The sequence below is a fragment of the Meles meles genome, chromosome 6 (genome assembly GCF_922984935.1).
Source record: "Meles meles chromosome 6, mMelMel3.1 paternal haplotype, whole genome shotgun sequence".
Lineage (NCBI taxonomy): Eukaryota > Metazoa > Chordata > Mammalia > Carnivora > Mustelidae > Meles > Meles meles.
The window spans coordinates 87,596,833-87,624,617 of record NC_060071.1 but is presented as its reverse complement, the minus strand read 5'-3'; the positions used below and the strand labels follow the sequence as shown (position 1 = coordinate 87,624,617).

General features: G+C 44.4%; 1 protein-coding gene across 1 annotated transcript; it reads left to right on the top strand.

Moving 5' to 3' along the window:
* Nucleotides 1–27,785, top strand: EGLN3 (egl-9 family hypoxia inducible factor 3). The gene is made up of 5 exons (XM_046010014.1): nt 1–678; nt 20,323–20,442; nt 22,267–22,403; nt 24,432–24,505; nt 25,686–27,785. Exons 1-5 carry the CDS (start codon nt 322–324, stop codon nt 25,715–25,717), a joined length of 720 nt encoding a protein of 239 aa, XP_045865970.1. The 5' UTR covers nt 1–321; the 3' UTR covers nt 25,718–27,785.

The window sequence follows — 27,785 nt, the reverse complement described above, 5'->3', positions numbered from 1 at the left end:
CTCTCCCCGGCTGGGGCCGCCGCGGCACCAGTGGTGGCTCCGCATCTCCAAAAGGGGCCCTCCGACTTCTCGTTGGGCCAGTCCGGTGCCGGGCCGTGGAGCCCCGCGCAACTCCCACTGACCTCTCAAGGGATACCTCCTCCAGAGTTTAGAGCAACTTTCCCCTCTCCCCCGCGCGGCGGCGGCGGCTCGGGGACAGTGGCCACCTTAGGTAACTGAACCCCGGGCCACGCTCCCCGCGCTTCGGCTGCGCGCGCGCGCGTCGGTCGCCCCGGGTCTCCGTGCACGCTGGGGATCCCCGAGCTCGGCTCTGAGGGCGAGATGCCCTTGGGACACATCATGAGGCTGGATCTGGAGAAAATCGCCCTGGAGTACATCGTGCCCTGTCTGCACGAGGTCGGCTTCTGCTACCTGGACAACTTCCTCGGCGAGGTGGTGGGCGACTGCGTCCTGGAACGCGTCAAGCAACTGCACTGCAACGGGGCCCTGCGGGACGGCCAGTTGGCGGGGCCGCGCGCCGGAGTCTCCAAGCGGCACCTGCGGGGCGACCAGATCACGTGGATCGGGGGCAACGAGGAGGGCTGCGAGGCCATCAGCTTCCTCCTGTCCCTCATCGACAGGCTGGTTCTGTACTGCGGGAGCCGTCTGGGCAAATACTACGTCAAGGAAAGATCCAAGGTAGGATGCGCTCGGGCTCCCCGCCGCCGCTGTAGCCCGCCGGGACTGGGGACTTGCGGATCCCGCGGTCTCTTGCCTTCGCGGGGCTGCGAGTGAACTTCAGTTTTTCACCTGAGAAGCGAGCTGTCGGTCTGCCTCCCCCCCCTCCCCCACCCTTCCTCCGAGCGAAAATCCAGACTAAGGGACTCAGGTGTGTCGTTACGGTGACCTTCTGTTAACTGAAATAATGGGTCCGGTGGGTAGTGCGAACCGGACAAGCTGTGGTTTTTTTGGTCTGATTGTAACACGTGAATGTTCTCAAAGGTCCAGATGAGGGACAGGTTTTTGGAAATATTGCGTATGATCTGAGACACGTGCGAATTCATGCTGTTAAATGGCCACTTTAAAGTCATCTACTGTTGTACTTCATGGTGTTCAGAGGGTATTTCGAAAAAAGAGCGCGCTTCAAGGCTTCTGGAGACAGTTGTGATTTTTCAGTGTGGCATTTGGTGTGTGGAGTTTGGCAGGTGGGAAGGAAGTTTGCCCCGTGAAGGAGTAAAGCTGCTTTTCCCTTTTGAGAGGTGCCCTTGGCTTGTTGCGCCCAGGACGCTCCTAGATCAACTGCTTGATTAGAACATTCATTCTGTCCTGGTGCTGAGCCCTACACCACCATCACCTTCCTTTTCCTAACTCTCAGATCCACTCAAAACAGCAGGTTAAGTGATGGGGAGTACACCTTGGGAAAGAAATCTGCATTTTTGTTGTTCACAGGGCCAGAAGTGACTCCTTGGGTGGTAATTTATCTTGGAAACATTTACAGGTAGATTGGCAGAACTATGGGGCTGTGTGGTACCCTGATGTTGGTCCGGTACCTTACCCTCAGATAGTCCAGCTACTCAGTCTTTTCTACAGATGGTAATTCGGCCATTTCCGATGGCAGTTCTGAATGATTTGCCCTTTTATTGTGGACTGGTCAGGGGGCACGTGGAGCTGTGGAAAACTTTTACGTTAACACTAGTGAGGCAAGTGTGTGCTAGCACGAGAAGAAAGGCGCACCATTCTTCAACAATACATGTAGTATTTCTCAGTTCAAGACTGACTCTTTGATAAAACATACCCTTATCGTCTCATCTGTCTCATAGACTCACGACAGTTTAAATAAAGGGCAAGTGGTGAAGCCTGGAAATGTGTGGAAAGGAAGAGGTTGGAGTGGGGGAACCCAGTTGTTGAGAAAACACATTGCTGTATGCCTTTCAAGCCGGGAGGACATGAATAGAATGTCTGAGAGCACTTACTAATCAGACACAAATAAAGTAAATCTTGGGAGAAAATGCTGCTTTCTAAATTTTGTTTTGATTTGGGGAAAATTCGGTTACCTGGACTCTGGAAGGTTGACGTTGAAGTGTTTCTTTGCTCCTTTATCGTTTGGGTGATTAGAAAGCCATTTGTCTCGGTTGGTTTTGGTTTTGCACAGAGTGACCTTGCCTCCCTGGGGCGGGAATGGGGAGGGGGAAGGGCCGGCCTCAGTGTTGCAGAAATGGGTGTTGCTTCAGTCTGGAAGAGCAGTTGGCTGCCTTATCAGTTTTTCAAGTTTCATTTCAACTCAGGTGCTAAGATTTTACTCCCAGCATTCTGGGAACGTAATTTGCTCAGAGGGAGGGCAGCATTAGTTGGTGGAAAGATGTCACGAACAGATTTGAAAGTTAAGTGTTTGTATTTACCTGTGACTTAAAGGACGTCCGTGCTAGGGTTGTAGGCTAGAATTTGACTCGACAAATTGAATGAGAAACACTGTGTACGCCTGGGTAAGGGAAAAGAAAGATCTCTAGGTAAGATTCTTCAGTTATAGATTCTCTTCTGGAGAGAACAAAAACCTTCTCAGTTAACCCTTTCAGAAGGTGACCAAAGTGAAAAGAGAAATACATATTTTGTCCCTAGCTAGATCTCCAGCTTTTCTTTGGTTGTTTTGGCACAAAGCTCTTCATTCCAGTCCTTTAGAAAAATCACCTCTGGGCTGGGATATTCCGTGGCCAACTGGATTATTAGAGTCAAAAATAAAAAAGGCTTGATTGGCTTGTTATACAGTTGTCCTTAGCTTTGTGGCCTTGGGTCTTATTAAAGCATGATTTATAGTAGTTTCACATTAATTTAACTTTCTTCTCTTCCCTCATCTGAGTGCCTTACTCCATGCTGCTTCCCAGAGTAGAGATGTAAACCCAGTTTCCAGCTGCATCCTCCAAGCAGGTTTTGAGTAGAAACTAAATTTTCGAAAGGTAGGATGTATACATTTATCTTCAAAAGTTATCTTATTGAACATTTCAAACATACATATGAGTTACAGAGGTTAGTGTAGTGAATTTTGCTCCTATGACCCATTTTCAGCAATCGCCAATTTATACATTTATTTTAGAGCAGTTGTTGGTTTTTTTTTCTTTTTTTTTGGATATTTCTTGGGGTTTCATCTGTTAACCCACTCATCCTAATTAAATACTTTTTTCCCTTTGACTTTTCAAGGTCATTGAATAATGCAAGAATGCCCTTTATCTCAAAGAAGCAAAAGCAAAAACAAAGGCATTGGGAATAAAATGGAAATATATACGTTGGACCTAAAGTTGAAATTGTGGAAGAGACTGGAAAGAAATGTTAAAGGCTTCCTCCTTACTGCCAAAAGGGTGTTACCAGTCGGAATTTATCTTCCTCCACTTTGTTGGAGAAAAATCCAAGGGTGCTGGAGACCCTCTGGGGAAGGAGTTTCCTAAAATGCACAGCGGCATGGCGCCCCCTAACTTCAAGCATGGTCATTGCTTCCAGGCTATCAAGAGATTTCTTATCTATTACTCCCTTTTGGAGAATTCAGACCCCATCCAAGATAAATAGTGGTCATAATTTGCTCCTTTTGCTTTGGCTGCCTAGATCTTGGAAATGGCTGTTTTCCAGAGAACGTGTAATTTATGGAACCAAATGTTCTCCTGCTTGAAGCATCTCACTGTAGGCTCACTATTTAGTCACTTTAAGAATAATAACTACTTTTTATTGAGCTGTTTGCCCGGTCTGGCACAGCACTTTATAAACACTGTCTATCTGATTTAGTCTTCAGAATCACAGTCTTCAGCAAACCGAGTGATTAAATCATTTCCCCAAGGTCGCAAATCGAATGGTAAGCTGCAGTTTATCTATAGGTGTTAGGGACTTAGGGGTGGACTCGGGAACTTTGTGGCCTCACATAAGTTGTGTACTTTTCATAAAGTGCAAAACGAGGGGTAATAATACCTTAAAGCTTTTTGGGGGAAGGAGCATTAAATAAGATAATGTACATAAAATTCTTAGCGGGATTCTGTACCCCGGTGAATGTTACGGGGCTGTAAGTGGAGGATTTAGAATTCTAACCCAGATCTGACTCCAGAGTTTGTGTTCTTGACTATTCTCCTTTTCGTCCTTTGATTTGTTCAGTGGCGTTTGCTCCGTGTGGGGGGCTCTGCAGGGCCTGAGGACACCAAGGTAAACAGGCATCATCCCTGCCTCATAGAGCTTCCATTCCCATATACTTTCGAATCGTAGGATCCCGTAGTTCCCACTGGATTAATTCTCAAGCTTAAAACAACAAAAAGACAAAACCTAAACATTGAAGAAGAAAGTGGAACGCTGGGCTAATGTTTTCCTTCTGTTATTTGCGGGGAAAGTGTTTGCTAACAAGGTTGGTTGGTAGGATCCCCTGCCCGGTGTAGTTCTGGACAGTGGGGTCACGGGAGTTGTATTGTGAACAGATAGATCAGCCCTCCTGAAGCAGCACAGACAAAAGATGACTCAGTGATAAATTGTGAATAAAAGAAAATGTGTTGCAAGGTAGTAGACCTGTTCCTCTCCAGCTGAGCACTGACAGTTGTGGCCCACCGTTCTCCGGTGATATCGGGAATATCTTTGCCTCAGGGGCGCTTCTCATGGTTGCAAAAATGGCATAATATACGTCAAAGATTAGGCTATGTCTCAGGACCCAAGTGCAGGAAATGCGATCAGGGTTCACAGAAAACTGGGGCCATGAACTAGGAACCTGAAAGTCCAAAGGACAGCTGGTGTGTTAGTTGTTTTCTCTGAAGGTTTATGGCCCTCATCTTTGCTTCTCTGAGTATGCTCTTGAATTCTGCCCCAGTCTACTTACCATCTAGCTTTGGCTCCTTCTCCATGCATCTGGCTCAAGATGGCTGCCTCACAGGGGACACCTCAGCCTCAGTCTGAAATCAACAGCAACTTGACGAACATTCTAGAATCCTTGTTTTCATTCTCTGGAGGAAAGCCTGAGGGTTTGACCTTGGTCCTGGGGACCTGTCAGTCTGGGTTGGGGTGGTAGTGGGAATGTATAATCATATGAAACCACAGTTGCCAGGCCTGAAGAAAGGTCCAGTTCGTAGAGCATGCTGTTTGAGGACTAGACACCGTGCACAGTGTCTCTGTAATTAAGACTTTAAAAGTCTGTCTGTGAATAAGATATTTTAGGGGGAGAGTCACTGAGTTTGAAGCACTGGAATATCTTCTAGTAGGGATGTGACAAATGTCTAGAAAAGGTTTTTATTTCAAAATAATTGAGTTCCTGGAGGAAGGATATTAATTCAAGGAAATAATTTGTAGGATACAACCTCAGTGACGGGAAAGCAAGTTTCCCCATTGGGTGGGTTTTCATAATATTCTTGGTGAATTTTGTTGAATGACACTTAGGAGCAAGGAAAAGACTTGGTGTGTGTGTGCGCGTGTGTGTGTGTGTGCGCGCGTGCGCCTGCGCAGACGTGCGCATGCGTTTACCTTGTAATTTCTTTTGCGCAATTTTGGGCCCCTGGCCATTCCACCACAACTTATCTGCTTGCACTGAAGTTGCAAATCAGTGGGTATCAGCTTAATTTATTCGCAAAACATTAAATGCCTTGCACTGTGGTGGACCTGTACACGGATATGCAAAGGGATGTGGATGGTGATTATAAAACTACCTACACAGACATTAATAAGAGGTCTTTAGAGCTAGAGAGGTATGAGAAATCACACCTATCCAGTCTGTCAGTCAGTCAGCAGGTAAGGTATTTTTATATTTGGAGAGATGAGCTCTTTCGCAAGCCATGGGGAATGGATTAGGGTGTGCCTTGGACTGGAGCAAGGAAAGGTGTTTTAGAGAGGGGCTGGCCTCGTGAGTCAGGTAGACTAGAAGACAGGGTCCTTAGGTTAATTCAGCCACATCAACATGCAACTGGGGAATTTTAAAATACAGTGAAAACTTAAAATTGATAGACACCCTTAGGTGGAATCATGTGCGCTCAACTTTTGTATATAATGAATTATTTCCCTTTCTGAGCTTGTTCAGCTCGGGCAAAATTTGTAAATTCCTTCCTGTATCCTGACTCTGGCTAGAAAAATTTCAAATCTGTAAATAACAAGCAGCCTTGCATGTTACACCACCATTCCGAAGACACACCAAGTATAGACGATTTCTCTGCCGAAGCTCTAAAGCGGGGTGGTTTAACCCAGCAGGAGCGGAGGGCGTCTGAGAAGTATCTCCAGGCACCCCAGCGCTGTGCCCTTCAGGATGAAACGTGGAGGACCTCGCCTGTGGGCCACGTTTTTTCCATTTGGCAAGACCTCTGCCTCTGACACACTCTTGTGGCCTTGGGTACATTAAGTGACATTTCGACCCAAGTCTATTGAGCACCCAGGAAGCAGTTTGCTGGCTAGCTTTCTAGGCTTTGCAGGTAACCTTCCAGGGAGAAGGTTCTTCGTTCCTTTTTCATTATTACAGCAACAGATTTGACCATTCCTTTGTAGTATCACTTCATAGTCGTTAAGTAATACTCCTCTAAGAAATGGGTGTCGTTTTCCTCTAGTGTTTGTCAAATGCTGACGTTCTGACAGTAATGATAGTTCAGATGTATTCTGCTGGGCCCCTGCCAGGGGTGCCCAGCGGGTAGTGGAATCCAGAGGCACTGGAATTGTAAATGCGACAGACAAATCATTTTATGATGCCAGACTAAGGAATTCGGTTTTGGCGGGTGGCCAGGAGCCATTGATTTGGCTCAGATTCAGAGCCCTGTATCTGTTTGCCCAGCGAGATTAGTTAGCTTGGTTCATTATACATAGAATTTATACCCTGTTTCCCTTGATTATCTCAGTCTTAAACCAGGGTGGCACTTACCTGAATTTCGTATCCTCTTTTGATCATGATTTGTGAGTTACATTCCCATTCTCAGTTTGGTGAGTTGGGAGGGACTGAGAGTTGTTATTTTTCGCTGTCTCCCCCAACTCGATCCCAGCCTTACGGACCTGTAGTGTTCGGGTGTATAATGCAGGCTTTCAGATCCGGGACTGGATTCAGTCAGTACCTCCTTGCTGGGCAGCCCTCATGTTCTGTGCCACAGGAATCCCTCCTTATCAGGCCACGCCAGGTTTTCATCCTTCAGGAGATAGAGTGATCAGTGTTTCTCAAGTTCTGGAATAAGTGTGCCTCTTTCATGCTAAATGTTATTTTTCCTTCCAAAATGAGGCCAAAATGCTATTACCATATTTAAAACGTTCCGAGCTACAAAGGATCAAAGAATATGATGGTAGTCTTGCTTATTTTTTCACTCGGAAGGAAACAAAATGACAGACTCAATTCCAGGTGTCTGTGACATCTATTTTTGGTTCTGCTGGGGGAATGTGAAGTTGTTTTGGAGTGTTCGGGATAATATTCTTTTGAGCATTGCTTGGAAGTGGTAAGGACCTACGGTTTTAAACAGTCTGAATTTCTCTGGGAGCTTTGCTCTGTGTTCTCCTGACACAGCACAGCACATAGAACAAAGATTCTGCCTGTGCCCCTCATTCCACGCCCCCTCCTATGTTTTCCCATCTTTCTAGTTAAACCTGAGAGAGAGCTCGGTACTCCACACAGAACTGACAAGGAGTCTTTGTGTGTGTGTGTGTGCTTTTGGGTTTTTCTGGATGGCTTCTTTTGGATTCATACTGTTCTGCAGGTTAATTTGAATTACTGGAGTGGGTGGAAAAACAAAACCTTTTCATTTTTAATTTTAATTATTTAATGATTTAAGATTTTATCTTCTAAGGAATCTCTGCACGCAATGTGGGGCTCAAACTCACAACCCCAAGATCAAGAGTCCCATGCTCTACTGACTGACCCAACCAGGCGCCGCCTATACAGGACCTTTTTAAAACACAAAATATTGGGGCACCTGGGTGGCTCGGTCATTAAGCGGCTGCCTTCAGCTCAGGTCATGATCCCAGGGTCATGGGATCGAGCCCCACATGGGCTCCCTGCTAGGCTGGAAGCCTCCTTCTCCCTCTTCCAGTCGCCCTGCTTGTGTTCCCTCTCTTGCTGTGTCTCTCTGTCAAATAAATAAAATCTTGTAAAAACAAACAAACAAAATATCAAACACTTGGGCAAGAACATGCAATACTATTGGTTCAAACTTGGCCTGTTTTGGATTTTTGTTTTTGTTTTGTTTTAGGTTCATTGTGGAACCTCAGGTTTTGTCTTTTTTTCTCAAACCTTTTAACTAAATTTTGTTTTGCTTTCCTGGTAGGAATCCCTGAGGAGGGAATTATTTTAAAGAGCTTTATTTTAACCATAAATCACCTGCCTTTGTTTCTTGCGAACGATCACTCCTGTGATCCATTTTAATGTGATTTTAATGTGGTTTTGCCAGAATGTAAGTAGTCCAAAACCCAACACTAATCATGTCATCTCCATGCTTTCAGCAGGCTAAACCACGCTCTCACCCCAGTGTCTATCGTACGTGCTGCAAACTTCTGACCGTGTTACTTAAGGTCCTCCATGTCTGACCCCATTTGACCCCATCTGACCCTGCTATGCTTAATCTCCTGCTGACCGACTTCTCCCTCCCACTCCCTGAAATGCTAGAAGCTGATTTGCCAGGCACACTGAACATCTCTGTCGTCTTCTACTGATCAGAATCCGTCTTAGTGACTTCTCCATGAAGCCATCCCTCCTGCTTCCCAGAACTCTGTGGGTAGCTCAGTCCAAGCCTCCCTGCTACATACAGACATACCTGTATTTACTTACTTAGTTACCCTACCCTTCATTTACTTACAGACTCTGGCAGAGACTGTTAAGCTTTATAGAAACTTCTAGTGCCTCGGAATAGTCTCTTAAAATTCATAGGTGCTTGACTTAATTTCATTATCTTCAAAAGGAACTTTGATTTCAAAGGATGTCAGGGTGTCAGAAAAGCTATAAATATTTTGTTAGGTGAAAAAAAGATTTTGCAGTGTGGCCCCTAATTTGATGTCAAAGTCTTTAAATATTTTATTATATTAACATGCTATGAAGGAGCATCTCAAAGACAAGACTTCGGCTTTATGAGGTTTTTTTTTTTCCCCCTCAGTTGTGAAATTTTACTCTTGGCCCCAGCAAGTACCGCCGGAGTCAACGCCTGCATCTTGGCAGCTCACACATTCTGACGGGTCTGGCTCTGGGAAGCAAGAAAACCCCGGACTGTGAGCTTAGAGCCCTGGCTTCTGGCAAGTTGTGTCTCAGGACCTTCATCTCCACTTCTTAATGAATGAGATGGATTTTTATTTTTATATAAAGTTCAGATTTAGTTGGTACCTACCACTAGACCCTAGGATGGGCATTTTACATTTTCATTCATCTCGCCTTGATTCTGGGCAAGCCTGTTTTCTGAGCCTTGCTTTTCTCATCTATACCATGGCTATGATACTATTTTTCTGCCTCCGGGATTATAGGGAGTTAAATGAAAATTGAGACTGAATTTCCATCTGAGAGGGCAGATGGGTGCTCTCAGCACTTCTTATTTGATTCCGGAAGTGACTCGTACCAGCGGTCACACTCCAGCGCTGACATGACAGTAATCCTCAGCCATGCCACCGAGTTACAATTGGAATGTTTCCTGCCAGCTTTAGGAATCACACTGCCAAGCCTGGGCCAGAAACTGCCTGAGGAATTCCTCTCCCTTCCTGCTGTTACCCACCTCCTCCGGGTACCCACCACCCTCCCCAAATTAACAAGCGCCGGTGATCGGTGACTCTCCACCGTCTAGGGGGAGGCGTTGCTCAAAAACTCTTGGTTTGGTTTGCATAGTGGGGTGGTTGGGTCAGCTGCATCAGCCTCTTCTAGAAACTTGCCGAAAATGCAAGTTCTTGGGCCTCTCCCCAGACCTCGTCAGTCAGAAGCTCATGAGCCCGCCAGGTGACTCTCACCCTCGCTCAAGTTGGAGAAACAGTGAAATGAATCAGAGGCGGCTGAACTGAGGTGGGGCTGTATCTTCCTACACGTTCCCTATTCGTGAGAAAATTAAGAGTTCAGTCGTTTGCTCAGATCTGAGTGTATTTATTGCTAAGACGAAAACATACAAATATGGGAGGCTCATCTGGGAGATTTCTGAGAAAAACCCACCACCTGTGAATATGTTAGGACATTTTTTTTCTGTTGTTTGTATCAGTAAGCTTAAGTTTTCTAGAGCCAGAATAGGAGCGCAGCTTGGAACTGATGGCCTCCTCTTCCTGTGAAATGGCGGTTGGGGGTGGTGGTGGTTTGAGAATCTTGGTTAAGGACTGCAGGGTGTGGCCGCCCTCCACGTGCCCAAGAGTGTCATAAGAAGTGGGAGCTGAAGGCTCCACGAGGAAGGGGTCAGGCCCCTCGTGATTTTGGATGAGCGCAGACCGCACGCGCAAACCACCTGGCTTAGATGCTAACTGCCTGTGCTCCCTGTGAATCCCACACAGAAGCCTAGAATGGTCTCTGACCCTCCAGGGTTGGGGATGGCTGCCCCATGGGAGACCTGAGAAGGAGGACGGGAGGAGCTCTTTGGGGATGGAATGAAAAACTGACAACCAAATCCATCTTGATAGGACCTGGAGAAGGGCAGGCAGGAGCAGCTGCTTGGCCTTTTCTTCCTTCTGCGTGGAGGCCTTTGAATCCCCAGTTAAAGGTTTGAGTCTGCATCTGGTAAGTCAGAGTCATCTGAGAATCAACCTCCTTGCTTTATCTTGGAGTTGAAGCGGTTGCCCTGGAAATAAGAGCACCTGTTTTCAGTTAACAAATGCTTCCTGATATTTTAGAAGCGGTGTTTAGTGGTGGAAGGACCATGCTTAGTTCTACAACGTTCCATGAGTTACTTTGGGTTTCTCCCCCGCTATAAACCAGGGCTTTGTATAGGTCTTAAAAGAACACGGGGACACATAAATGAATGATCCCTGTCCCCCAGATTCAGAGCCAGCCACCCCTTTATTTCTAGTCTCCTTCCTGCGCCCCCAAATAGTATATACTTTGCTCTCAGAGGAGCCTTTTACTTTCTCCTCCTCTAAGTTACCCCTGTGGGTCTCACCCCTACTCTGGGCTTCAGTGGGCCTGTAGCCAGCGTATTTTACTTAACGTGCTTTTTAAGAAAGTTCTGTGTACAGTGAATTCCAGTTGACACGGTACTGCTGGAGTTGTCCCTGAGCAAGCTCGGCTCGTGAGTAAGGACAACTTAATCTCATCTCTGGCATTCCTTTGTGTTTACCAGGTGCCGCTCCTTTGACAAAAACACTTTTGTATTTCCTTGAAGATTTTTTCTTCCTTGGTCATTTATCTTCCGACTTGGAAACGAGTGTGAAAACCTTGGCAGGTGTTGACCTGAGCTAACAAGGAAAGGTCCCGAGTCGCCGACCTCCTCCCATGGAACCCCAGGCCTGGGAGCAGCCCCTGGGGGCCCGGGGTTTAGAGTGGGCGTGAGTTTGCCCTGCAGTGGGAGGATCTGAAGCAAAGACCCTGTGGATAGCTGGTGCTTTCCACCAGGAGTGAATCAGTCTCCTTTACCCCGTGCTTCTGTTAACCGCTCTCCTGCCTTGAAGGTTTCGTTCACAGACTCAATACGAGCGCCCTTTTTCATATTTTTGTCTTTTTTTTTTCCCTTTTACAGTTTTCTATGATTATGGAATGGGTGCTAGGCAAGGGTGAGAGGGATTTAAATGCTTCAAGTAGAAGTGAAGATCTCTGTTCCCCCCCCAAACGGGTGACTCGGCTAGTGTTGGGCATTAGGTAAGCCGTACTGATGAGGCAAGGCTTGGTGATGGAGACTTCACACTCCGCAACCAGACTGACTGGGTTCGAAAAGGCAAGGGACTGAAACTCCTGGTGTCTCAGTTTCCATTCTGTAAAATGGTCCTGAAGAGGGCTCCTGCCTCATGGGGTTATTTATGAATATTGAATGAGGGAATATTCATGAAGCACACGGAACAGTGTCAGGCACGTAGTAAGCACTATACAGAACGTTCAGTAAATCAGTGTGTCTCCTCAATGTCGTAAGTTCTAATTCCAGCTGATTTGCTGTGTGTCATTTCTTTAATTGAGCTGATACATTTTGCCAGGTGTTGAAGGGCACATGTAAATATAAGATCTGGCTTCCTAGAAAATTCTCTGACTTTATTTTTTCCAGCATAGCTGCATTGTCCCTAGAGAATTGCAGGTAGTGTTTTGGCTGGTTTCTCTTAGCTTAAGAAGATTATTTCAAGGCATTTTTCATGATGTGTTTTGACTGGTAACTTTTTTTTTTATTACCCATTTATAAAATCTTGTCTTTCCAATTACATTTGAGTTATGGATTCCCTTAACGTATTTGAGGATTCATGGCTGAAGAGAACTTAAGGACAGCCACGTCTAGTTTTCTGACAGTCCTGCAACCACAGACATTCCTGTTTTCTTTTATTTTCAGAGCCTTTCTGAGAGCTGCAGGTAAAGTTTTGTTCTTCTGATAAGCCTATTTCTAACATCAAAAGAAGTTAAATATTGTGAGTCCCTACCCCCATACTGCCTTAAGGATTAGTCATGAATTTGTTTTTCTATACAAAGAAGATAACTTGGGGGGGTGTGTGGTGGTTAATGACTTCTACTGAGAACTTGGGGCAGGGAGACTCCTGGCCGAAGGCTGCTGCTCATTGTCCCTATAATCAGGAAATGAAACAGGATGGTGCGTGGAACGTGCCACCCCAGAGGGCCACCTGGCTACACAGGTCCTCAGGAAATGGCAGCTGTTAAAGTGTGGAGAAAGGCTTTGGAAAGAATATGGTTAAACGCCTCTCTTAATGTCCTTCACCCTGAGTCTGGCTGACTTTTGCTGATTTCATAAGTGCAAGGAAGCCCTTATTCAAAACATTTCTCTGGTGACTGGGGGAGCGCCGGGGGAGGGCTGTCCTCTGCCGGTTCCCTCCGCAGTCTGCCCTGCGGTGTGCTGGGGTGTGCTGGGGCGTGGGCTAGCTGCCACCCTCACGCAGCGCACGTAGCCCTGTCACTCAGCCCTCACCCTGCTGGCTGGGAGCCAGGCGGGGTTGGGGGGGGCGGGGAGGGCTGCCTTTCCAAACCCAAACAGCCTGTATTGATTTGTCGATGTTCCCCAGCCTGTTTACTGTGTTTAATTGCAGAGCTCTGGCTGAATCCTCTCCAAGGAGAGGAATTAACCACAATTCAGAAAGGAATGACAATAGTTTCTTAAATTCTTGGCCTCACAGAGTTTCCATGGCCTCTCCAGGGAGGGTGATTCACTCAAGTTCATGCCCGAAGTGCAGGATTCCCTGGAATAGAATCTTGATGTAGTGCAGTCAGACTTTACAGGCCTGTGAATCCCCTGAGATTTTATGCAGACGTGTGTGTGTATGTGTGTGTGCACGTGCATTTCTGGGGTGAGGGTGGGAACCTAACTCTTTAAGGAAGAATTTCAAGGAACTTTGGTGTCTGGTAAAACTTGCCCTCATTGAGCGAGGAGAACTAAATCGAAGGTTCTGGAGTCTGGGTAGTTGTTGGTGGTTTGGATGATTCCAGAGCTAGGACCAAATTCTTACTAGAGTTGAACAAGGGCATGGATGGAAAAGTCTACCTGGGGACAGGTTTTCAAGTGAAGATGGTAAATTCCCTGCTTTCACATCCATGATGCTCTCACCTGACCTGAAAGCGGTGGATAGACCCACATCATCAGAGCAGCTGAGAGTCAGTTTGGCCTTCTTACTTTTCATTTTCAGAATGACCAGTGCTCTTGCATTTCAACAAAATCCATGAGTGGGGGGCATGATGATTATTGCTCTAAATTGAAGGTGAGGTTTTTCTTTTTTCTTTCCTTTCCATTTTTTTTTTTGTTTGTTTGTTTGTTTAAAGTCAACTTAGGGCTTGAACTCAGGACCCAGAGATCAAGACATGAGCTGAGATCAAGAGCCAGATGCATAACCCACTGAGCCACCCAGGCACTCCAGGAAAAGGTATTTTTAGTGTGGATTTAGAACAGATGAGGAAGGCAGAAGAGGTTCTCATTGTAGAAATAGAATAGCAGAAAACATTTGAATGAACAACTTGAGGTTTGTTGAAAGGATTACTTAGAGTTGTAGATTGTCTGGTGTTCTGACTCCTCTGAATTGTCTGGTCAGATACTGAATCTTTGGGAAGAGGAACATGGTAGGTAGTTGGCCAAAGCTCATGTTACTGCCCACCAAAAGCCTATTTCCTATTTTTTCCTCATTTTGTTACATCAGTCTTTAACTAGAAGCACTAGGCGGAAGGAAACGGCTAGGTTTGCTCTTAACCAACCAGATAGACAACAAGCAAGATGCCAAGATAATTAATTCGTGACACTTTGCAGAGTTTCCTGCTTTGTTCTCAAAAATGCCTACATTATCTACAACTAATTTCTTCATGCCAGTCCGGATGAAGTTAGAGTGAGTGTAAAAGGTTTCTAAAGTACTTTTTATGTTCATGAGCGGTTTGCCATCACCTTGAGAGTTTGCTTTTTTGGTTGTTGTTCAATTCCAGATGATGGCTAGAACTGTCAGAAGTGTGAACTTTGCAGAGTGACTTTTCTGGAAACTCTTTTGGAGGAAGCCGCACATGGTTGCCTTTATCTTGCAAAGATGCCTTATGAATATTGTACAGTAGGAATTTAAGTGACAATAGTGGGTCCCATAAGTGGGTCCTTGCAGATTACATACCCCTGAACAAAGAAGATGAGGAAAGGCTAATGCAGTGATCCCACCATTTGCTTTCTTGTCCTCTGGATTTAAGTTCCTTGCCCTTGCAAAGGATTTTTGTAGTTCTCTTCTCAGTCCTTGTCAGAGCCAAGTGGAAAATGACATTTTGGCTTAATTTATCTTTAGTGTTTTGTTTTTCCTTTTTTTTTTTTTTAAAGAAAAAACTTGCAAAGATATGCCTCTTCCAGTTTCTCTCTAGCCTTTCTTATGGTTTACCTGCATATAGCAGTTTGAATACTTAAAATTTTTGCTTTTCTTTTTAAATAGGAGAACTTCAATTTTAGAGCTAATGTCTTTGTTGTAGGGACCAACACTCCCTGTACCCGTCCCAAATTACCAAATGGGACCCCTTCCTCAATGGGGGCCTCTGTGAATACAGGACGTAAAGTATACAGCCACAGGACTGCCCTGTTCACTGTCCCCATGAAATGTGTGTGTTTAAATATGTGCTGAACTCCAAGCACCCAGAAAAATGACCCTGGGAGTATATAGGCTTCAGCTTCTTGGACCCAGAGCTGACTAGGAAAATTGGCAGGTTTATCGCCTTGGCGGTTGTCACCCAACTATAAATTGGACCCATTTCTAGCCAGAAAGTTTGAACTCTTGCCTTTTCTTCTATGGTGGGCTGCTTGGCTGTTTTTGCAAGCTAACAAAGCTACATGATCTCCTGTATTTCTTCTCAAGTCTTCACACACCTGAGTTCTCCGTGTGGTTAACTGTCTCATGGTGGAGAGAGGAAGGACCGTGTCCAGAGCCCACATGGGGGAAGGACCAGAGGAGGCCCATGGGATGTGGATGGCATTGAAGGATGAGGCTTGCGTTTGGACAGGGTACACCTAGGCTGGGGGAGGAGAGATGGGGGAGTGCCCCCCTGGAGCTCAGGAGCTGTCCCAGAGTAGCCTGACTTCTTAGGAGACCACAGATAGCAACCTCAGAGTACAGCCTGATGTAATTTTTTATGACCGTGATTTAAAAATTGGGATAAAAACCTTTCAAGAGGGGCGCCTGGGTGGCTTAGTGGGTTAAAGCCTCTGCCTTCGGCTCAGGTCATGCCCAGGGTCCTGGGATCCAGCCCCACATCGAGCTCTCTGCTCAGCAGGGAGCCTGCTTCCTTCTCTCTCTCTCTGCCTGCCTCTCTGCCTACTTATAATCTCTGTCAAATAAATAAATAAAATCTTAAAAAAAAAAAAAAACATTCAAGAGAGTTTATCTGCAGATCTGCTTTGGTTGCCCGTGTGTCTCCAGAAATCTGCAGATTTGGAACACTGGGCCCTCGTTGCAAAGACCTGCAGATTTCCTGGTTGTAGGCAGCAGAGCACACATTCCCGAGGTCACACATTATATTCCTGATTAGCTTCAGTCATTTCTGTTACTTGGAAGCACCAAAGGTATTTGAGTCAGCCAGTCCTGGATTTGAAGCTGCAGAGTACTTAAGTAGAATCTGATCCTTGGAGGGGAGACATTCAGAAGCCCTGGCTGAGGGGAATAGCAAAATATATAGTGAAAGAAGCAGTGTTTAGTGTATGCCAGGCCTTGAGCTCAGCATTTTACAGGGCTTAACTCCTTCAGTCCTCATAAGCCCATTTTACAGATGAGAAAACTGAGGTAGGAAGAGGTTAAAGTACAGGTTATCCGGTACTTCGGTTGCATTTTATTCCACATATGCTTGTGCTCAAGAGCATTCATAATTGAAAGCAAATCCTTACAAAGACTGACTGGTATTTCTGTTTAGCAAATGAGGGGGGTCTAGCATTTGGCAGTGGACCAAAATACGGGCTTGAAGGTCACTCAGCCAGGCAGCTTTGAAGTTATGCTATTCTTGACACTTTTTTTTTACAGTGGATTCACATTGATTGCAAATTTTATGAATAAAATGAGTTGATTAATATTTTGATGTGCTAAATGTAATTTTACGTAAAAGACCACTTTATAACTTGTTGAAGACCAAGTCATACTAGTGAGTCTGACTCCAAAGTCATGAGCAATGTGAAGTATGTTTCTCTAAAAATCTAGGTCGTTCTTAAGGAAGTAGTTAGTCTAATCGGAGGCTGGATGGGGCAGATGTATCCCCTTTCCACCTATGGGTCTAAAATGATCGTCACTGCTGAGTAGACAATGTGTGTCCGGGCCTGAATGTGGCCACCCAGATGTCTAGAGCACCTGGTCTAGAGCCAGCCTGGGAGGGTTTCACCCCTCTGCTCATTTCCTTCTGCTACAGAGCTCTGGAAAGGCCTCCAGGGGTGGTGGGGGGGTTGTTGGGGGACACAGCGGGGTCGGAGGAAGAAATGATGAATACATAAGGGGACACGGGGATTCATTTGCACATCCAAGAATGCAAATCTAGGGCTGTATTGTATGACCTACTGTGGGCCACGCTAACATGTCACTAAACTTCTATAAATTTCAGGTATCAACCTAGTCAGGAAGTTTTGGCAATAAAAAGTCTGCCATAAATGAGTCGTTGTCCTGGTCAGTGCCAGTGTTACTGCTTGGCATGTTGGTCCCACGATAATTCAAGTGCCCTGGCCCAGTGTTTACTATTCCGAAGCGTCATACGTTATAAATCCCTTCCCAGCTTCGATGAGGCTTAGATCGCCCTGCAGTTGAACCGATCTGTTTCCGGGGTTTGTTTCTCTCCCGTGCACAAGTTGGCCCAGAAATGCATGCCCTGTTGTTGAACGGAGCCTTGCTTCTTAGGACATCCTTACCTTCTGGTTCTAGACTATATCAGAGACCAACTAATAGCTGGGAGCGTGCCCAAGCCAAGACCTATCGCCTGTGGCTCATGTCCAGAAAACACTGATAAAATTGGCCTGTGTCGTTTCGACAGGCCCACTGAGGCCCACAATAATTTCCTTCCATTGTTTCAGACTTGATGCTGTGGCTTCAGAAAGCAGGAGAGAGGGTGAAGATTTGCTCTGGCCAGAAAATTTCCCTCTGCTCCCCTTCCCTAAGCAATCAGATACTCTGCTGACACTTAGGGGTTTTGTCCTAATAAGTCCCTGGGAAGGTCTAGCTCTTTTTCTGTGTGTGTGTGTCTGTGTTTTATAGATGCAAGTATTTGTAAAGGAGGTACTATTGTGAGTTTTTATCTCTTTTTTCAGTATTTACAGGAGACTGCATTCTGAGGTAGACAGGTGTTTCATAACACCGTGAAGAACCCCAGTGCTCCTTCTAGGGCTGCTACTTAGCTGGAGTCTCAGACCTTCAGAGGCCCTCCAACCTGTGCCCCTCCTTCTAGAAAAGAAACCAAGCCCGGGATCACATAATTAGTTGCTGAGTGAACCAGATGGCAGGCATCCAGACCACTGACCTTTTCCGTAGAGTGGGGCTGTTTAAGAATATAAGATTATATAGCATTGACGGAATGCTGCTTCTTTTCAGGGCTTCACAGTGGGGAGAGGCTGAGATGGTAGGGAATCTCGCCTATAATTGTTTGTGGCTTAAGTGACTTTCATTATTGGCTCAGTGGTGGTTCTTATAATCTTAATAGCTGCTTCCAGGGATGAGTAATTCCCTAGTCATTATAGGTGACTTCATTTATCTCTTCTTCCCAGCCAGGCCCATCATTTCTGCCTGCTACATATCAGCTTTCTCCAAGCCATCCTTTACTTGATGGTACCATCATTTGTTAAATCTTGATTGCAGTGGCCTCAGAATTCCACTTTCTGGATGAGGTTCAGGCCAACAGCCTCACGTCAGCTCCAAGATACGACATTGCATCAACATTGTAGATGGTCAAAGGCAGGATACAGGGATCGATAGGCACATGAGGGATAGGGTGATTTCAGTGTTAAGATCATTGTAAAGCCAAGTTACTGTTGAGCCTTACTCTTCTAGTATGCAGCGTGTGTGATGCCTTTAAAGCGACACGCTTTGTTCATGTTTTCATGCTACTGCTCATGGTGGCTTGGCAGCCACAGCATGGAAGCTGATTCATTGAGCCGCTCGTGCATTAATTTGGACCTCTACCTGACTGATCATTTTACCAGCAAAACAGCCCTGCCCTTTATGAGGGACAATACCAACTGATCAGTACATGTATTTTGAGGATAGGTTTTTAAAATGATGGAAATCTTGGGGCAGCTGGGTGGCTCAGTCAGTTACGCGTCTGCGTTCCACTCAGGTCATGATCTTAGGGCATGGGATGGAGCCCTGTTTTGGGCTCCCTGCTCAGCAGAGGAATCTGCTTCTCCCTCTCTCCCTGCTCTTTCATGCTCTCTGTCTCTCAACTAAATAAATAAAATCTTAGAAAAAATAAAAAAATAACAGAAATCTTGGGGCACCTGGGTGCCTCAGTTGGTTAAGCATCTGACTCTTGATTTTGGTTCAGGTCTTGATCTCAGGGTCTTGGGATCGAGCCCCATGTTGGGCTCCATGCTCAGCAGGGAGCCTGCTTGAGATTCTCCCTCTTTCTCTTCCTCTGCTCCTTCCCCCTACTTGTGCTCTCTCTCTAAAATAAATAAATCTTTAAAATAAGATGACAGTTTCTCTCTGTTGATCTAGGTAGAACGTAAACTTACTCTGTAGAGGACAGAGCCATTTGCTAATTTATTTACTTAATCACATTTTAAACAGACACCTTCCATGTGGCAAGCACTGTGTTAGGCACTAAGAAGGCATCAGCCAATAAAATAGGAAAAATATCCCGTTCCTCATCTTACGTTGCCAGTTCCAGTATCTTTCCTGCATATGTCTCATCCCTATGAAAACATTTTAGGAATAAAGGCAGTATCCTGTGAAGAGAACTAGTTTTTGCACTTTGCCCATTGTTTCTACTCCTTGCTATAATCTTCCCATGGAACAATTAGAGGTTTGGTACCTGCATAATAGTAATTCTCTAACAGTAATTTTTAGTAGGATTTGTTGGTATGACTTTCTACTTTATTCCTCCACCTGGCTGATACAGGTAGTGCCTGAGCAAAGGAAGAGAAGAACTTCGGGTTCTTGCCTGATGTGATAGTTATCAGTAGGCAAGAAGACAAGCATTGAGAAACATACCAGATGTTTCTGTGGCTTCATCTATGAATTGGACCTGATTACGCTGCCTGTGGTAACAAATTTGGGCACAGCTTCCTTCCTTCCCACTGACCCTTCCCTCTTCTTTCTGTCCTAATCATTTTATTGAGCAAGCCTGATCTTTTCCTTCTTTGTGATTGGTTCCTGTTTCTTGGTCAATGCAAGGATCTTTAGCCATTATTCTAAGACAGCCGGTGATTTGGTGAGATTTGGTGACTCAGGAGCACATCTTATAAGGCATAATCCCTAAACTCCATTATCTAGTGCATCTGATTTTGTGGGTCTAGGATGGGAGCCCAGAACCTGCTTTTTCAAAGAGGAGGATTAGAGAAAAGAAGGGCATCCTCATGATGCTATAGCTGGGTTACTGTCTAAAATATTCTAGAACTGTGGGAATATTGCTGAACCACTTTCCACTTGGGCTGAGCCATAAGGTATCATGATGTTAATCTGACTGTTAATCTTAACTTGATGTTAATCTTACATGATGAAGGATCTCGATTTATGTACTGTCCATGCAATTAAGGAGCCCGCGGCTGCCTGTAATGTCACATAGCACCCAAAGAGACTGCATTACTCTGCTGTTCCCCAGTGGGAGAAGGTGTCTCAGCTGTGTTAACCGGCTTTCTTGGGATGTCTCCACAGGCAATGGTGGCTTGCTATCCAGGGAATGGGACGGGTTATGTTCGACATGTGGACAACCCCAACGGCGATGGCCGCTGCATCACGTGCATCTACTATCTGAACAAGAATTGGGACGCCAAGGTACGGTGGAATAAAGGGAGTAGAGGAAGGGGCTAGAGAACTCTAGAGAAAAGATTCAGATGACTTAGAGGAGGGTTGGGAGTTCATGATTCCCACGGATGACCCTTTTCTACTTCACCATTTCCTTTTTTTTTTTTTTTTTTAACCATTTCCTTTTTGTCTCCTACTGTGGTGTTAGTACTTAAATTGACCAGATGGAAATAATGGATATGAAGTTAATCGGGAGGGGTTGGGGGCGTGATGGGGTGGGCAGTAGGAGAGGGTCATTACTAGGTTATGGGAAGGGTGGTTGATAGGAAGAAGGTAATTTACTATTTCAGGAATGGCGAATCAATTTTTTTTTTTTTTTTTTTTTTTTTTTTGCCTAAACCAGAGCTGATAGGACTTTCAGTGCACAATAAGATACATACTTTTTCCTTCCAGCAGTAACATTGACAGAGTCCATAAAAATAGAACTAACTGTAGGATATAAAACCGGCCCCAAGTGAGGTTTCCCACACAGCCCTCTTGGGGTGACACGTCTCATTGGTGGCCGCTTGCCATGGCTCACCGTGGTTTGTGAATGTCAGAGGCATTCTGGTTTATTTTTATATATTTGAACATATAGATAGATAGAGATATGAAGTCTGGAATTTGTATGCTTTCCGAAACTTAGGGATGATTTAGGAGTCTGAGAAGTCAGAGAACTTTTCAAGCTCATTTGGCTTTTGAACCTTCTGCATCTCCATTTCCTGTTCATTGGGGCAGATACTGGTCATCCTGAAGCACAAGGATATTTTATCTGGTGTCAGGGAAACAAAACCTGGGAAACCAGTGAGTCAGATGTCTCTTCCCCCTCTTTGGTAACATGACTGGAATACATCCCTTAGTTGTCTTTTAAAATCTTTAAAAGGTAGTGTTATAGGCAAGAGAGTAAAGTTACCAGGTCAGTGATAATAAATCATGAAGTATGAAATCATGCAACAAATATATGAGTGCCCATTAATGCCAGGCCTTGTGCTGTGCAGAAACATTGATGTGTGAGGCCTGGATTCTACCTTGATATGGTTATCCCAGCAGGAGATTCAGGTGTACATCTTTTTTTTTTTTTTTGTCAGAGAGAGAGAGAGAGGGAGAGAGGGACACAGGCAGACAGAGTGGCAGACAGAGTCAGAGGGAGAGGCAGGCTCCCCGCTGAGCAAGGAGCCCGATGTGGGACTCGATCCCAGGATGCTGGGATCATGGCCTGAGCCGAAGGCAGCTGCTTAACCAACTGAGCCACCCAGGCGTCCCAGGTGTACATATTTTTAAGAAGAAATTCAAGGAAGAGAGTGATGCATGTACTAAAAAGTGTAGATAAGGTAGTCTGAGTTCAGAAAAAAGAACATGGACCTTCCAGCTGCTGAGATCACATAGGAGCTGGAGCAGTTCAAAAGAAAGCTGTAAATTCTAATTGAAGGAGATGTTATGTGTGATGACTGTCCTAGGACATTCTTAATATTAGATGGAACCCTGTGAAATTTCCAGTGGGTTTTTGTAGGTCAGAAACATTCAGATGTTGACAGTTTTGTGTGATTGGACCTAATAGCACTCCATTTTGTGTCCAGGGGTTTCATGACTGGGGTTAGGAAGGCTTCATTCCATGTGAGGTGGATAAGGAGAGATGACTAGCTAAGTTGGAAATAAAATGAAGGACAAGGTGTAAGGCTGTGGAGAATTTTGGGAGTAATGCGCACCCGGACTGGAGGTTGGAAGATAGCATTGTCTCCAGATGAGGCTGAAGTACTATTGGTAGTTAGTTATGTGTGAGGCTAGGAAATAATCCATCTTCTTTGTGGCCCTCAGCTACACGGGGGGGTCTTGCGGATATTTCCGGAAGGGAAGTCATTCATAGCGGACGTGGAGCCCATTTTTGACAGACTCTTGTTCTTCTGGTCGGACCGCCGGAACCCGCATGAAGTCCAGCCTTCTTATGCGACCAGGTAATAGCCACAGCCATGATGCCTCCTGAGAAACTTCTGTACAAAACCCAGTTCGCAGAGGAGTCCCTAAACTCGCGTCCCATGCATATGAAGGACCAACCGCTCTCCAAGGCTGATAGTTAACCTGTTTGGAGGCGATCACAGTTGAAGGGGAAACTAGATTCCTTAGGTCAGCTGAAACTATTAACATATTGTTTTCCATAATGTCAGCTGGAACTAATAACAAATTATTTTCCATTAGGTGAGCATGGTGGATTCCCGATTTCCCACAGTGCTTTTCCCTTTCTCCTTTGCCACTCCTCCCTTAAACCTGTCTAACTTTGAAGTAGCCCTAGAGAGTTTTGGTCATCACAGATCAGGAATTCTGATGGTTAACTCTGGATGAATTTATAAGTTGCCTATTGCAGACAGAGAGAGAACCTTGAGAAAAGAGAGAGGAATTCGTTCTGACTTCTTTCTCTTTTTACCCTTTCCTTCCCTTCAAGTTGGTTTGGGCCCACTGTACCCATCATGTCCCAGTAATGGGATTTTTAAAAGCCCCTTCTTTAGTTGAAGCATGAGAAGATTTTCAGGGGAACATGACAAACTTGTTCAGTATTAGTCTAGAAACTGTTGATGTAATCTTACTTTTGGAATATACCTTTCATTATCTTTGTTTTACGGCCTGAGCTGTAAGCCAGGCGGTGGCCCGGTGCTGTGGGGATGCAGCCCAAACTGGGAATCACAGTTGGGGGCAGGAGGAGACAGCTACGGTAGAATAATGACTGAACCTTAACAAGCCTAACTAAATTAGAATCGCATGTGTAAGTATTTAAGATTTATAGGTGTTGTGCTCGCTTTGGCAGCACATACACTATAGGTGTTCCCCTCTCCCTCAAGGAATCCCAGATATGAGCCCCACACAGAGTTGCATATTAAATGTCAAATTGGAATGCGCCCTAGGTGAGCAGGTAGCTGATTCTCCCCCCAGAGCCTGGTTCTGGCTTGTTTAATAGGGTACGATAATTGGGTCCTGTCATTTGTGCCAGCATTCCCTCGGTATTCCCCAATCTCTTGATGACCCAAGTCACAGGAGAAACATTAGCAGATGTTGATGGGAAGCCCTTGGAAAAAAAAAAAAAAAATCAAGGGCTATAGGAATTGCAGTAGCTAATAATAATTAGTAAATGAAACTTTCTGAAAACTCATGCATGAAATGATTCCTATTGCAGTCTATCCCATAGATAGGATAAAGCAAATTAATGGAAACACAATAGAAGGCTTGAGGGCATCATTATTCTGTTGCATCCTTGCCTCAGTATCCAAAACCAAAGAAAGCAGGTCAAGAGTTTTAAGTTTCCTCTTGTTTAAATAAGTTGCTCTTAAGAGCTTTATGCATCTGTCACCTCCCCTTCTCCGCCCCCCAACAGCTTGGGTCTCTCAAGTCTTGAGCAGACTTTGGGAGTGCCTGGGTAGCTCAGTTGTTAAGCGCCTGCCTTTGGCTTGGGCTCAGGTCATGGACCCAGGGTCCTGGGATGAAGCCCTACATCAGGCTTTGTGCTCGGCAGGAAGCCTGCTTTTCCCTCTCCCCCTGCTTGTGTTCTCTCTCTCTTGCTGTGTCTTCCTCTCTCTGTCAAATAAATAAATAAATAATCTTAAAAAAAAAAAAAAAAAAAGAATGACTCCCTTCTAGTCCTTTCTGTGTAGATCATCTTGACCTGTTAGATTATTCGTTAAATTGTTTGTCTCCCCTATGAGAGCCTGAGCTCTTTGAGAAAGAGGCAGATTTATTCACAAAGATCATTTGAATTCCCATTGCTCAGGATAATGCTTGCTTCATACTTGGAATTCCTTACGTGTTTTTTTACATGTAAATAGAATTGAAACCAGAGAAGTTTATTTTAAATTAAAATTGGGATGGAGTTCTAATAATAGGGAGAATTTAAATGTTGGCTTTATGAATGACTCTGATGTGAGATTTATAATAAGTATTTTTTATTTTTTTGGTAGTATTTCTAAACTTTTCTTTTATCTGCTTATCTTTCACAGATATGCTATGACCGTTTGGTACTTTGATGCTGAAGAAAGGGCAGAAGCCAAAAAGAAATTCAGGAATTTAATGAGTAGGTGTTTGAAATTTTTCTGTGACTTTTAATGGGGTCAGTCTGTGACTTTTATTTAACATTTGTCTATGTATTCTAATAAATAGTTGGCCCTTGAAAAATGAGCGTGGGATTAGGGGTGTTGACCCACCCTGTCTCTTCGAAAAATCTTCGTATACCTTTGGACTCTCCAACACTTAACTAATAATTGCTTCCTGTTGACAGGAAACCTTAAATATAAACAGTTCTATCAACACATATTTTATATGTTCTATGTGTTATATACTGTATTACAATAAAGTAAGCTAGTGAAAAGAATGCTATTAAGAAAATCATTAGGAAGAGAAAATATACTACTGTACTGTATTTATTCAAAAATATCTGTGTAGAAGTGGACCCATATAGTTGAAACCCATATTGTTCAAGGGTCAGCTCTATTCTGTTCGGTCTTGACTGGGCCTTAGCTTCATATGTAATGACATCTTGGTGGGCTAAATCCCGAAACCCTGGCCTTAGCTGGGCTGAAAAAATGAGGAAAAATGCAAAGGCCCTCCCCTTGTGAATGTCCACTGATTGTGTGACAGTAAATAGTTAACTTTCTCTTATTAATGTTCACCCATCAAACATAACATTCAGTTTGGCCCATGATTTTGGCACATTGCATAGGGGATACAATGGAGCCCAGCTAGAATGGTTAATACATTATATTGGTGTGGGACTGTGACTCTGTCTACAAACACTCACGTAATACAAACCGAATATGTCCTGTTCAATGTTAACACCATTCCCGTTCTGTGTCCAGCTGTAAGGCAGCATTTCCCAAAATATGTCGTATTGAAACACTCATCCCGCTAGTGGTCTCACCATGTTGGTTTGTAAAGGGAAAACTTCTGGCCCCCTAAACGTGGGAAATGGTACATGCTGTATCCTTCTCTCGAAGACTTAACAGCGGTCATTGGCATATTAATCAAGAGAAGTTAATCCAAGATTGAAATAAAGATACATGCAGCATTGCCTGTTACCCATTTGGAACCAAAGAAAACACATTGTGCTAAGTCCTATGGGGGTGGGCATCGTGCTCAGCTTTGGATTATAAAATGGGAGGTGTTCACTGGAGGCTTTTTTTGATGCCATTTGTGGCATGAAACTCATCAGATCTGGCTCCTTACCCTCTTCATTTTCTCTTCTGTCCCCAACGCAGGGACGACTGAATCTGCCCTCACTGAGGACTGACTGTGCTCTGAAATCCGCTGGCCTCATTCATTTTGGTAATGGTTCCTGAGGTCTCTTGAAGAGTTGAGATCCAAAGAAGGCCTCTTCCGTGACTCGGTGACAAGAAGCCCCCTACTGCTTGCGTCATTCACATCCCTGTCTTACGCATGGTACTTTGTGTTTTCTTGCCATGACTGCATCCACCTTCAGACACTCTCTTTGCCAGATGAACTCATTTGCTAACTCCAGAAATACCTGCGGATGACCTAGCTGGCCAGCAGTTGAACTGATAGATTTCATAATACTGGCTACCAACACAAGATCCTGGAAGCATGGGCAAGGGAATGACTCTTACTTGCACTTTATGTACACTTCCTGGTTTGAAAGGAGGAGGTTTGCAAAGAAAAACAAAATGGCGACAGATGCCGAGAGGCATTCATGAAGCCTTAACAGCAGGAAACAGAAATCTGTGTCATCTGAACAGTTTGCAGATGTTCTTAATCCCGGGCTTTTTTGGGGGGGGTTTCTGGAGAATTATCACAACCTAATGACATTATTACCTCTAGAAAGAGCTGCTGTCATTGTCATCAATTTAGAAGTATCCTGTGGGTGGACACTTTCTTTTTCCTGGTCCTGTAACCTGGATTTGCTGCCTATGCCCCATTTTGCTGAAAATAGAGTTTTCTGGTCAAAGGTGATCTACTATTTTTTATTTTCATTTGTTAGTTGAGAACCTAATTCCCCAAAGGCAAAAACTAGACCTTAATTGTTTGGGTTACTTCGTTGAAATGGAATTTGAATTTAAAGCAAAGGGGAAAAGAACCCACTTGGTAGGGTAGTTCAGAGGTAGCAACCTCTGGGAGCTGATATCAAAAGATGTGGGTCTGCTAATACACTATAAACCTGTGTGCATCTTGGATTGTCTGAGAATGGCAGTGGGGTTGGAAATGTAGGCGCTCCCGCATTTCAGTTTTCCTTTTTAATGAGCTCACCCTTCTTGTTTAACAGAATGAGCATAAGAAAAAAATGGGGTGTTGTGTTTTAAAAAGGAAAATGAAAAAAAAAAAAATCCCAGAAGGTTATTTTCTGTCCCTAGTAGCCTTTCTTCAACAGAATTGACTCTCAGATCCACTGTGGTTGGCAGTATGTCCGGAACTATGGAATTTACCAGAAGTGGGGAAGGTCCTACTACTGCAGTGAGCATAGGTCCCACTGTCTCAAGAATCCTGAATTGTGCACCTATTTTATGAAAGTTAGTCTTCCTAGTTTTCAATTCCATTCTCATGTTTTTAACTCCCATTAATTTCTTGCATACAAATCCCATGAACATGAAAGAGCTAGAAGTATATTCTTTTGTCATTTATAGATATATATACTTTCCAAGAAAGAAGTTGTGTTGTTGTTCCCCCCCCCCCCCCCCCCCGTTTCTGGTTTTGGAAAGTTCCCAGATAAGACTTGTCTTCATTCTCACAACTGCTCTATTTTTTTGATAGTGCTTATCACCTTCTAACTTCCTCTGTAATTTACTTATTTATTATGTTTATTGTCTCATTTTCTTTCTCTAGAGTGTAAGCACAATGAAGACAGGGATTTTTGTATGTTTTTAATTAATGGAATGTACTCGCAGCACCTAAAATAGTGCCTGGCACATTAAGGGCTCAGTAAATACTTTGTTGAATAAACTTGCTTTCCTACCTTAGCGTGTTCATGGTTTGATTCATTTCCTCCATCTCTGGCAAAAAAGGACTGCTGGAACTTTTTATATACCTCTCTCTCTCATTGACTTACAGATTGAGGCTAAGAGTATTAGGAAGTTTTGGTCATAGTGTCATTCTGTATCTGTTTCCCTGTTGGAATAGGTCTTTGACAACTAGGAATCTAAAAACGGAACAACGAAAAATTCTGCCCTTCAGCAGCTTGGGACTTCAGGAGGAACTTAAGAACAGCTTCAGATAGGACAGAGTACATCCCTCCTTTGGAACAATTTTGAAACACTTCAGTAAGAGAGGAAGAAAGAATGTTGTTCACCAGGAATTTTATATGCCATTAAATTGTAATCAAGTTTTTCCCATGGTTCCTGATGTTGTGA